Source organism: Thunnus maccoyii, chromosome 8 (assembly GCF_910596095.1).
Source record: "Thunnus maccoyii chromosome 8, fThuMac1.1, whole genome shotgun sequence".
Lineage (NCBI taxonomy): Eukaryota > Metazoa > Chordata > Actinopteri > Scombriformes > Scombridae > Thunnus > Thunnus maccoyii.
Genome location: NC_056540.1, coordinates 23585938 through 23599075, shown reverse-complemented (window position 1 = coordinate 23599075; position 13138 = coordinate 23585938). Strand labels below are relative to the sequence as shown.

Here is a 13138-nt window from a genome sequence, read left to right as displayed (position 1 = left end):
CCAGTTCATTGCTGCTTTATTAAAAAAAAAAATTGTAAAAAAGTACCACCATATAATTACCATTATTTACAAATATAGCATAAGCATGTGGAGTGGAGACCTACCATGTGTTTATGCTTTACATCGTATTTTTGAGCATATGTCTGTATGTTAGCTTGTCAAGTGATGAGGGTTATCATTTGATGACAATACAATAACTATTAATACATTCATATATCTATAATGTATTAAAAATCAAGACTCAATTGTGAAAAGCCAACTCCCACCCAGTGTACTATGGTTGTTTCTTCAACCTGTGCACATCAACTACTGCAGAGGGAGGGGAGGTGTCCACACCAAACGAACAATTTAATGGGCATTTTCAAATCGTGTCTATGTCTTAAACAATACTAGCCACACCGATTAAAATTCAGCACTTTTTACAATGTGTTTCATCAGAAAAAAAATAAATTAACCATGATTTTCTTTTCTCCTATAATGCTGTTATTATGTTGAGGCACCCCTCCCATTGCAGCTGTAAGTGGTACCGTCCATAATGTGAAGCGCCACCGTCCGCCTCACTTCAGTTTATGGTAAGTCTGTGTCCTCTCCTGCGTTACCGAAAGGCGTCTGTCGGCTTTACAAATCCGCCGTGTGAACCGGGGATGCTGGGGGGATCCGTGAAGCCGTGGGCTCCTGGACATGTTATTGTCACCACCAGGAAATGAACGCTGGTTCTCTATCTCACAAATAACTGTCATTAGCAGCAAACACGCAGCGCTACAGTCCGCATGAGAGAGGTTCTTCTGTTGAATGTTTAACCGTTTTTTAAAAATTCTTTAACGGTCGAGAAGAAGCAGTCACAGGGAGCAGAACTAACAAGCCGCGGCCGCTTGACAGGTGCCGTCGCCCGGCGCTGCGTGGAGAGATGCCGCCCGTCCAGAGAACGATGTCTGATCTTCGTACCCGGTCAGAGGGTATGTAGATACATTTTTACTTCATTGAGTGTGTTCAGAGAAATGTTTTGAAACCATTCAGTGCTTATTTCCTTGTTACTGCAGGAGGGCCGGCTGGTAGCTCTCTGGAAGTTACAGTAACTTGCTAGCAAAAGCTGTGATTAACTGTTCCCAAACTAGGATCAGGGAATCCCCCGGGGGGCCTTGTGAGTTTTCCGAAGGAGTCTCCTGAAAAACAATTAGTCGTTCAATTCTAATACAACTCATTTTAGTAAAAGTCAGCCCTAATAGAGAGTGAAGAAGTCTGCTGTCATGTTTATACCTGCAGATAAAACGTATAGGTCCCTCAAACAAAAGGCTTTATGTCTGTTTGATGTTTCCTGAAGTGAGACTATTGTGGGATGCACCTGACTTGGATAGCACCCATTGCAGACAGGGGCACCCCTCAGCCATTGTCCTGCCCACCCTAGCAAAAGCCTATAATTTCAGAAAGCAGGAGGAGTGACCAGAAATATTTTCAAGTTGATGGTTATTGACAGTAGCCACAAGTCTTGACAGCATAATAACAAGTGTCAACCAAATGGCATGATTCTAACAATACAGTCATTGTGCTTCATGTGGGACCCCGACTCCGTCACTGCACCAGTAACTTTCCACTGCATCTCAGCCGTATTTGCCAGGGAAAGTGGACACGGATACATACACAGTGTTAATATGATCTGAATACTTATAAGAGAGTCTGTTTACTTTCGGCTTCCAAAGGCTGCTTAGTAGCTTTGTTTATCCAGGAGAGCACCCATAGCTGGACACATGCAGACTTATTACTGGCTGCAGGTGCGCAGTCCTGAAGGGTTCTTTATGGAGTCATTAAATTCCTCCCATCACTGTTTTGTGGCTGACCCTGACCTCTAACCTCTCTGGATAGGGGCAAGAATTTATCTGCAGGGATCAATAACACGTCATATTGTTATTATTTATGATGACTGCTACAGTGTCTGTTTCTTTTTGCTCTTTTGATTTTGATTTTAGATGGCTTAGGTTTGAATAATAACTGTTGACTGAGTCTCAGGCTAATATTTCAGTCTGAGTTACTGCTGTTGAGTATATTTTTTTGGCTGCTTTGCCTCTTACAGTGAATTAAAATTGCCTTCCTTTCATTTGTATTTTATATGCTTATAAATATCTTGTCCTGTAGCTTAAAATATAGGGGATAAGGGCTTATTAAACATGCATACTTAGTATTTGGTTTTCATTAGTTACTTGTAACGCAGTAACTTCACTGTATGAGGCAGTTTAATTAAGTATGTATTCATACAAGAAATATTTCAGAGCTGAATCCTTCCTCCAAGCATGTAGGAATGTGGAGGAAAATGCATTTTTAAAGAGACATGCGACTGAATTTAAAAATTCAGTATTTGAGAACATGAAGAACTATCTGGAAGCTGCTGCAGAGGAGCACACAACTAAGACCAAACTGTGATACCCTCAAATTGTGGTGCACAATATATTGGCTGTCTTATCAATATCAGATGATAACTACATAAACATTTTAGAGCTGCAACGATTAATTGCCAAATATTTTGATGATTAATTGTTTTGAGTTGTTTTTAAATAAAAAATATTAAAATACTCTCTTTCCAGCTCCTTAAATGGGAATATTTTCTGGTTTCTTTCGGTGTTTGGACCGTTGGTTGGGACAAAACAAGACGTTTGAGGTTGCACTTTGGGTCAATTGATTAATTGAGACAATAATCAACAGCTTAATTGATAATGAAGATAATTGCTATGTGCAGCCCTAAAAAATGAGACAAATATCATAATTGTACCTGATATAGAGCCCCACTGATTTCTGTCATTTAATTACAAATGCATATATCCATAAGTTATTTAAGCCATAATTCACAATTCTGTGACAGTTACAGTTTGAATGGATAATGTCAAAATATCAATTTTGTGTGCATTAGTAAAAACATGAAAGGAGCAGACTTCCCCTTTTGATATAATTTACTGGTTACTTGAGGCGACAGTGTCACATCCAGCGTATTATACGTGAAAGGTAGACGGGTTATGATATTGCAGCTGATTTAATAATACTGATTGATATTGGCCTTAATGACCAGGGATATATGATTGATTGGTAATCACACATCTGAAATTTTAATAGTGAGCATCCCTACCATCCAGACTTAGATTTAATCCATAGACGATCAATTGTAAGCTGATTTTGTCTAACATGAACTGTAACAACACTTAAGCCTTCTTTTATTGCAGTTTTTTCCAGTATTGACCAGATACTGTGCCCACTTTCCCAGAAAATGCTCCCAATCCATGTTCCCAACAGGTGGTCTTCTTCCCATCATTTCCATCTTTTTCAATAATTCAAAATGTAGTTGTACATTTCATGCAACAAATTAAGTGGTGGTTTATGGCTTTATGAGACATATATGTTCAGTAATATAAATATCTAGAATGCAGAAAGGCAAACATATTATTATAGATGTTTGGGCAACTTGGGTGTTGACCAGATGTTTATGATAAAAATGGATGCAAGTAAAACAAAATTCTGTGTTTCAATTTCTGTTCAATTTCTGGAGATTTCATATTATCTCATTATTGTAAATGGTTGTGCTCGGTTGTTGTTTATGACTTGGGTTTTAAAATGCCACCTAAGAGTTAGTAATTACGTAGCATTTGGTCATCCTCTACTCCACAACAGAAATCGTAGTGTTATGCCACTGAAGAATCATACGTTCTACTGGTAGAAATCTAAATAATTAAACACAAATATAGATTGCACAGAAAACTGTTGACCGATGCAAGCTGCTGCAAGAGTGAAAACACATGAATTATACAGCAGCTATTGCTGTCCCCCCCAACCCCCAACTACCACACACCAGCTTTTTAGGTTACAAAGAGCAAACGATTTTGCTGTTATTTTACTCAGCTCCATAGCACTAAGTGTACAGTCTCATCCACATGAGTAAAAACAGTGTAATCTTTCTGAATAATGGTTTCCACCTCCCGTACCGTGCCAGATTAATGACCTACAGTGTGCTGCTGCTCTAGCATAACCTCATGGCTCCATTTCTAGTTAACTGTTTTGCTCAATCTCACATCTATTCCACATCATTTCTTTTGGCTGGTTTTATGAGAGCCTAAGCACACTCCCCACCCTTCAGTTTTATTTTTTAATCACCACAGTGCATCAGGCAGGCTTCCATCTAGAAAGGGCAGCCCTCTGCCAGGCTTACCACCTAATCCATCAGCGGCCTGTCCGTCAGCTCTCTGTGCTGCACACTCCCCGGTCTTGCCCACCACGTGCCGCTCCACTCCTTGTCACTCTTCTCCGCTATGCTGTGGAAACATCCGACATCACTGCCAGCCTCTGCCTGCATGTGTTGCCAAAATAATCTTATCTGGGACACTTGGCGGTACAGGTGACGTCAGTAGCTATCAGCATGTTTATGTGTGATCCTGCAGGGACAGACAGGCACCTGTAGACGTTGATCTTTCCGATACAAATTTCCATGATAGGCAGGTAGGTGCTTAATACCTGCCCCCGCTGTCTAAATTGGAAGGCTGATCGGCAGAAGCCATGCAAGTTAAGGCTAGACAGATGGCAACAAGCATCCTGTTTGCTGTCTTAGCTCGCATGCTTATCTGCAGACAGACCAAATCCCCTCTCACAATTGACAGTAAAGGTGGAGATAGGGAGGTAAGCCTGTCCTATGAGGATGAATCCATCAAAAGACCAAATGCTTGTCTTTTTGTGTCATCTGATTCAGATGATAGAGGGTCCTCTTCAGCATCAGATTGCCTACATACTAGTTTTGAAAGAGACAAAGCAGCTTCTTCTTGAACCTTTATATCTCTACCTCTCCGTCATTCTCAAGATTTTTTTTTTGAAGCAGGATGTTTCCCCCCAGCATTTCAATAACACCAGCTAAGCCTCAGTCTGTCTGAATAGTGGTAACAGCATTGGGAGGGAGACTGCAGGGGGATAGACTGCTTCCTTCTGAAGGGATCGAGAGCTGCCCATGTGCCTGGCGGATCACTGGCTGATAATAATGTGGCACAAAAGCCCAACACACCACTAAATCCCCTGTCTGGGGCCGCTGGTGTGTCACATCAAGTCCCCTCGGGCCTCTCCACTCTGTCTATGTGCAGGCATGGGACATCTCCTCTCCTCTGTTTTTCACTTCATGTCCTGCCTCCATCACTAACATGCAGCCAGTCTAATATGAGTTTCTTCAGATACTCAATTTCTCTCACCTCAGTGATTCTCTCCTGTCTGCGAGGCAAAGTGGATGTGGAGTGGGGGAGATGTGCACATATCCACACAGTATATACGTCCCGTCTGATGCAGAGGAAGAAACGACTCTCATGTTTGCTCATGCACATCTTTGCATTGACCTGAGATGAGGACGACCCGTGATCTGATGAGTGAGAACTGTGCAGTGTCTCTAGGATTGCCCATTAGCAAGAAATGTTCCTTTTTCCTGAATATTTTGATTATGAAGTTTATTGCTGTATATGCAGACACATAAATTATTTATGTAGCTTCTGTATGGGCAGTATCTATATTGCCATTTTATTTCACTGTACTATTAATTTTTGCATTGTGTGGTTGGAGGGGCTGTTGTTTTGTACCGTTTTGCCCTAACCAAACAGTAGCAAGTGACATATCCATCGCTTTAAGGTAATTTTCAGTCAACATAGATGCTTTGGTAGTAGTCGCTACGAGCAGTTAACTTACTGTTGTGTTTTTTTCATGGCAACTGAATAAATACGAGAGGGGACCAAAAAATTCCTGGAAGCCATTGATGGCGCAGGAGAAGGGTGTAGTTTTCGAATTTGCTGCTAGGTAGTGTAATGCCTACAGCTTGGTGAAACTAAAATTGGGACTGAAGGAAAGGGAGAAGATTCACCACCATGGAAGAAATCCAGGAAGAATCGCAGGAAGCTGTGGACACGGTGACAAAGGTTGACTACAGGAAACGTTTCCGGGAATGGGACAAGGACAACTAAAAGATTTATTATGACAGTTTTTTTTTTTTAACAATTCCAGGAATTTTTGGGTCCACCTTCGTATGTCAGTTTAAGAGGTTTATAACTGCGAGTCAACTTTTAGCAATGAAAGCAGTTGTGTTTACCTCATCCACACTTTTTGCTGTTTTTGTGGCAACTTTTTTTCATGGACGTGGCTATTTTCTGGCTCTGGCACAGGAAGATGATGTATCCATTCTTAATCCTGCCTTTAAAGCTTTGATTGTCTTAGTAGTTCTCCAATAGAGCTTTACACAACGCCAGATCTTTTTAAATCGCTGAAACAATCTGAGAAGTAGGCAGCGATTGAGGTCTTGAACTCGGCTAATTTTAAAGTAGTTTACAGAACGACATTGATTAAAAAGATGGTTAAATTAAACTGGAGATTAATTTTGAAGCGGTAAACTCAAATATGTCTTTATGTCTTGAGTGATGCAAAACATCACGAGTCCCTGAACTATCCATTCTGTGGAATTGATTAGATCCTCTGATCTGCAGGTCAGCTGGAGTTCTTCAGTAATGCTGCTCAGATTGAACCTTATTTATGAGGTACTGGAAAGCTGTGTAGCTCACAGTGAGATAAATCTTCTATATTTACTCAATTTAGCCATCAGCTCTCAGTCTTGTCTAGTATAGTCAGTCATAATATTGTATGATATAGTATAACTAAGCACTGACTTCCTGTTTCCAATCATTAAATAAATCATAAAAACAGCATAAGACACTGGAGAAAGAAGCCTAAACTGTATCCTCACTCACATTTTTTTCTGCCGGTGAGCTAAAGTCTTGTTTCTGACCTGGTTGTGTTGGTCTGTGTGCTGCACACATGCATGAGCAGCAGGAAAATGCACCAAGCCTGCACGTGCCAGAAAACAGTCAATGTGATGGTGTTACAGCGGGATGACAAGGTCAGATGGAGAGGTGTTGGCAGGCACTCCATAGGAAAGCAACACCATCAATGGTTGGGAAGATGAAACTCTTGCTGCCCTTGACCCCCGAGTTCTTAAGCATTTTTATGACCCTGTTCCCATCTTAACTTCTTGTCCAACTAGGCCACAGTGCTGCTTCCATAGATAGATGGTTAGTTCTAAAAACACACACATTTAGGACTTAGAGCACAAAATACTTTGATGTTTCATAACGGTGTTACCCTATAAGAATTAATCCCTTTATATTTACGTCTATAGCAAATACCTGGCAGTTTTGATAGACATTAGTGACCTAACATAGACAACTAATCAGATAACTGTCATTATAAAGACAAAGTTGTAGGTTAATCTACTATTCTGTTCTGTGCTACATCTCAATATCCTACTGATCACCTATTCAGACAGCAGGAGTCAATTATTTTAGATGGCTGTGCTAACAAAACAATAATGCTTTCATCACTCCCACCAGTACATGTGCTCCTGTAATAAAAGCAGTAGTGTAATTGATATTGCTTTTAATAGGTGGTCTGAGCATATTTATGTTGAAGACTGAGGCCTGAATCAGTAATAGACAAGGATGGCATCCGCATGTATATTTCCTCTATAGAGCTATAGAGTATGTGTATGTGTGTGTTGAGCTCAGGTGTTACTTACTCTGCAGTGCAGGCTTATGGAGGTGCAGGTTTTGCCTATTGAGCTAACACATTACTAACATGTCACATCAGGTCAACGAGCATCACCGAAACACTGGGGTGGATTAATTGTCATCGCTCAGCCATTTGGATATTACAGCTATTTTTGGAGAACATATGATAGAAAGGTTGTTTTTTTTTGCCACTAATTCAGATCTGAGTCCTTAACTTTGAGTTTTGATATTGATCTTCATTAGTAAGTATCCCGATACTGAGTGTGATTCTGTATATTGCACACTCAGGCTAATGTAGGCCTTCATTAAAATGAGTAAAGCTGATCCAGTTTGGATATGTTTGACAGCAGAATAGATCTGCCTTCATCCACAGCTCTAAGAAAATACTGACACACCCATGTGGATCAGGTATGCTTAAGTTTAGACTGCTAAAACTACTTGGTTATGGTTAGATAGCTGTCACGATTAAATAAAACCTGTGTTGACTGTTGAATTGGGACGGAAACCCCCGTTCACCAACCCGAGAGTCAAATGCTTTGTATGCTGATCCATACACTATGACTTCCACATACTTACTGCTCCCTTCTCAATGAGAATGACACCTTATTTTCTGCTCTGACAGTTAAAATAAACATATGTCATATTAATCAGTCTGAACAAACGACGATATCATTTGTCTTTAGAGGAGAGTCTCGGTAAACCTGTCAGACAGGAGACAACATTCGAGTTGTCACAACCAATCCGTCTGGCCTTTACAGCAGTGACACAGACTTGTTAGACTTGTTACATCTTGAATCCCACAGTGGTCTTTTGATCCTGCGGTTGCAAAACTAGAGGAGAAGCCGGGCAGCAAACAGCAGCTGAAAACAAACCAGACATGTTAGAGTTACACAGTGTACGCAATCAATCCTCCACATTCTCAGTGTTTTGAAAGGTTTTGAAAATGATAAGATAGGGGTGGTCTTGCCGACATGCATGCAATGGTTACATTTGTACCCTGCAAATACTTCTCTTGCAAAAAGCTCTTAAAGCCAAAACAGTCCAAAACTCAAAGGTTTTCAATGTATAGTCATGTAAAAACAGAGAAAAGTAGTAAATCCTCAGTGACTGTTTGGCATTTTAGCTTGATGAATGACCCTAATGATTAATTGATTGCCAGATTTGTTTTTTAATAATTTTCTGTCAATCAATTAATTGACAAGGCGTTTCAACACTATTGAGCCTGTATCTCTGTTCACAGTCTGATACCTTGTACGTCATTTCGGCTGCAACAATGTAACCAGTGATGTGACTTGGCGGAAAAAAACAGTATTATTTTGTATCTTCCATGAAGACAAGAAGCAGTTGTATGAAGTCAGGCACAACATTGACTTTTTCTGAATGACTGGCATTCGCAAGGTCTACATTCTGTTTTCAGTCCTTTTTTTAAAGATGAATTGGACGCCATGTGACCTTCGCTCTTACCATTCATAAAGTCTTACACAGTGGAAAGGTTTCTCTCCCCACAGACCTCTTGCTAAGCTAAGCCAGGCCAGCCCTGTGATGTCACAGTTATCCCAGCTGCCTGTGTTGACTGTCCATCCCACTGAAACCCGCCTGAGCCTATGGGGAGCCAGACGGAGCCGAACAGGGAAGGGGATTAATTCTGCAGCTGCCCTGTTGTTGTTGTGAGTGCTGGTTACAGCATTGTGATCTGATAAGCGACTTATGGATGTTACTGTTGCTTAGATTGAGGCAATATCTATATCCCCCCCCAGCTCTTCCCCTCATTCACAAATGGTGAAGATGGGGGTTGGGGGGGGGCTTTCATCTCTGGGACTTTGATTCCCACGAATAGACTGTGGCTGCTCTGTCTACTGAAATATTTATCTTGCATAAATGAATCATGTACAGATCTTTCTTTCGTGGTGATGAGCAGATATAAATGGCACATTAGGCTCAGTGGGTTGTGAGATTTAGAGATCCCAAAGCCCAGGCATTTGGAACTATTTTGACCCTAATAACCACAGTAGATGGCCTCAGGTTAGAGCGAACAATATGCAGACCGACAGTGCTGAACTCCTGATCGCACCTCACCTTTCCGTCTTACTTTTTTTTAGTAAGACCGTGACTTCACATTTCTACAGGAGCCAAACCTCTTGCCATTTCTCTACATTTTCTGTTTCCAGTGAAGTATCTGATGCAGTTTTTCTTCACAAGGACCCTGACTGTGATTCGGCTGCCATTCATTTGTTCGTGTTAAATCAATGTCAGTAGCTCTCCCCCCCCCTCCGCCCCCCCGCCCTCCATCCCACCCCTGGTATTATTGAATGAATCGTGTGGGAGCCTAGCTCTAGCCAGATCACGTGCCTCCTCATCTAAACTCTATTGACCAGCCTACAACTCTCTCAGGCTCATTAGTGCTTGTCTCACACTGAGCAGCTAGATTGGGCTGTGTTTGTGCCTATTTCTGGAAGAACAAAAAGCCTTCTTTTACATTTAGATTCACCTCGAGATGGATGTTCTACCTCTAGGGATCCACAGATGGGCTTTCCTGAAAGAAATCTTACATCCTAAGGCTTATGGAGTGAACTGAATCACTGCTGTACACTCATAACCATTGCAGGTTAAATTAAAGTTGTAAAATGCAGCATGTCAGCATGTCACCTGATTTCTTTTATGATTTGTTGTAAAAGCTTTATTTGAGGTCAAATGTGATAGCCAGATTAAGTACTGTTACTAAAAATATCTGGACTAAAATAACAATTTCCAGTTGATCCTCTTAGTTTAAAAACATGGATTAGTGCTGTTACTGTGACGATGGAGAGCCAATATACTTCCCATATGTTGTGGATGTATTTTAAAGTATTCGTCAGTTATTTGTTTGTGTTTTATTTAATGTTTAACCCTGAGTGTCATAAAATGCTGTGGGAAGTAATATACTTGAAAATCAGGTCATTATTGTTCCTGTCATTGTTGCCATTAGATCCGTTTAATCTTGCTCGTGTTGACAGTCATGGCGGCAATAATTTCCCACCGCAACCACTTCTGCCTGACCTGAGCTAATACATTACCACCCGGGATGTCATAAATCTGCAGAGGATGGTTTTGTCTTTAATCTGTTTTATCTACTACCATTGTTATAACACACAAGCATTGAGGTAAAATGTTCAAATACAAGGAAGTATGATTTGTCATTGTTGTTAAGGTGAACTATGTTGTAAACATGATTTTCTGCAGTTATTAACACACAGGGTTTGTAAACATAATAAAAATAGCACTGATGCTAGAAAAATAACAAGCCCTCAAGTCTGATCGATATACTTTTAGTATCTTAAAAATCTCTACAGAGGTATAACAGAGCTAATTCTCTCTCTTTAACCTCGAAGACTCAGCAAGGGATAAAAAGGACAGACCGGGGAAGACCGGCATGCCTCGGCCAATTCCATGTCATGCTGGGCCCAGTTTTTCCCATCGGGCACCCTCTCCAAAATACGTGCCCCCTTGTGACTATTGTTCCACCCGTCTGTCTGTTGGCTGACACAAGCAATAATCCTGACATCTGGCCTGCATCCAAACTCATTACGACACTTGGTGGCATTGATCCTTCCTCCAGAGGCTTCCCCTCCAGAGCTGTGTGCTCCTGCTACTCCTACTGCGCTTTATTTGGCTCCTCGCTTCTCTTTTTCTCTCTTCTCTTTCCATGCCTCTCACGTTGTTTTTATATGGCCCGGCTAGTATGGGTGATACGGTGGCTTCGTGAATAGATGAAAGGTGTGGTTATGAAACTTAATATAACACAGATTAAGACTTATATTCAGAGTCAGTGTCCGCCCAGTTTCCCATTCTTGCTCTCTTTATTGATGTCAGGGTAGTTGAGCCGTGACACGCCTGCAGTTAATGAAATTAGTGCAGAGAAAATGCAGTGTCCACCAGGGAATATTAAGAACAGTTCCCACTGAGACATCTGTGGCAGTGGCTGAGTACATTATCCGCATAGTGTGTTAGAAACTAAGGAAAGGTGGATATTGAGGGAGGGAGATCCCATATGGCTATTTTTATGATCTACTCCTCTACTATAGCTCTCACCCCCAGCCCAACTCCTCTGGACTGTGGTGGTGGTCTGTCTTTGTTGGCCTTGTGTGCCATTTTTAAATATGGTGAAGGTGTCAGTTATGTTGCCCTTGAATGTTACTTTTGTTTTGACCTTAACTGTAACAGCTCATGAGTTGTTACCATAAAAAAAAGAGACGGCTGCTTTTTAATCAACCTATTCAACTAAAATTGTGGGATTTAGCGGCCACAGTACTAGACCCGTATTTCTCTGTCCTCAAGCCTAGCCTGATCACTTTTTTGCTCCAGCTCTACTTTTGCTCATGTAATCCAATTAAAGTGTTAAATATGAAGCCTGTAATTGGATCAGTTGTGCGAGAACAGTAGCTGTAGCAAAAACCTTGAGATCAGGTAGGTCTTGAAGACATGAGAAGCACAAACTGGCCAACTTGGTGTAGTCAGAGTAGCAGTACACAATCTAAATGAACAGTAAATACACCACAGCAGTATATATCACAACAAATTCCTTGAGTTGGTCAAAGTCTGCCACTCAGTGTGTATTTTCCTCAATGACATTGTTTAATGGAGGTGGTACAGTTCAATACATTTTTGGTACAATGTATCAATCAAATATGAAAACTAATGTCTCTCTTGTCTCTATTCTAAACAAACATTAAACATACAATAAACACTGTGGCTAATGTGATATAAACTGTGCTGTGTAGAAATTAAGGCACTACTTTTTATTTGCTTATGGTCAGTACATAATCTTAAAGAAACAAATGGGCAGTATGTCAATATTGCTGTAATTCATTTACAAAACTAGATGGAACATAATAGCAAGGCTGAAGCATTTGTGTTCTCAGTGACTGAGTGTGGTTGCATATTCGCCGCAATATGCAGTCCTGGCATTCTTGGCATTCATTTTAGGCTCTTTCTCAAACAAGTCTGTTTGACGTAGTTTGTTTTGTTGACATAGTTTCCGCCCGGTCCACTTCTTTTTGTCCAGTGTTGCAGTCCCAAACAGAAACCAGAGCTTAAAGACCTTTCAATGAGTGTTTGTCATACTGATGGTGCTAGCTATACAAGCTGGGCTAACTTGACTAGCAGGACTGCCGTCTCAGCTAGTAGCCAAGTTTAAAAGAATTTGCCACATTTTAAGATTTGTGGCTAACTAAGCTGAACTGTTAGGCTACATACGGACAGCATTCGTTTTTGTTTGTTCATAACAATTCGCTACGGACAAAGCAGTTGAAAATATTGCTTTTCCACATGTTTCTGTTTGTTGAACAGGTGTTTTGATAAATTAATCTTATTGGCTTTTTACCTGTGAAGCTTTTATTGCACTTTCAGTAATGAGTGTAGTTGTCTTTGACTCAAGTTAAACTTTATCTTTCACTTCACCTGGTTCACTGTGTCTACTGCAGCCGCTCAGCTGACTGCTCTAAGTGTGTGTGTGTGTGTGTGTGTGTGTGTGTGTGTGTGTGTGTGTGTGTGTATGTATGTATGTGTGGAGGCACTGAGCCCCACCCTTAGACAGACTCCAACAC

General features: G+C 40.9%; 1 protein-coding gene across 6 annotated transcripts in view; it reads left to right on the top strand.

The window, feature by feature from the left end:
• Nucleotides 1-537: 537 nt before the first annotated feature.
• Nucleotides 538-13138, top strand: part of atp8a1 (ATPase phospholipid transporting 8A1) — a 108742-nt gene continuing 96141 nt past the window's right edge. For 4 of the 6 annotated variants that reach the window (XM_042418441.1, XM_042418438.1, XM_042418440.1 and 1 more), the window contains exon 1: nt 539-956. In XM_042418441.1, coding sequence (XP_042274375.1) covers nt 908-956 — 49 coding nt within the window. In that variant the 5' untranslated portion in view covers nt 539-907. Of the gene's footprint in view, nt 957-13138 lie in introns of all 6 variants that reach the window. The other 2 variants (XM_042418444.1, XM_042418445.1) reach the window with 1 other exon arrangement.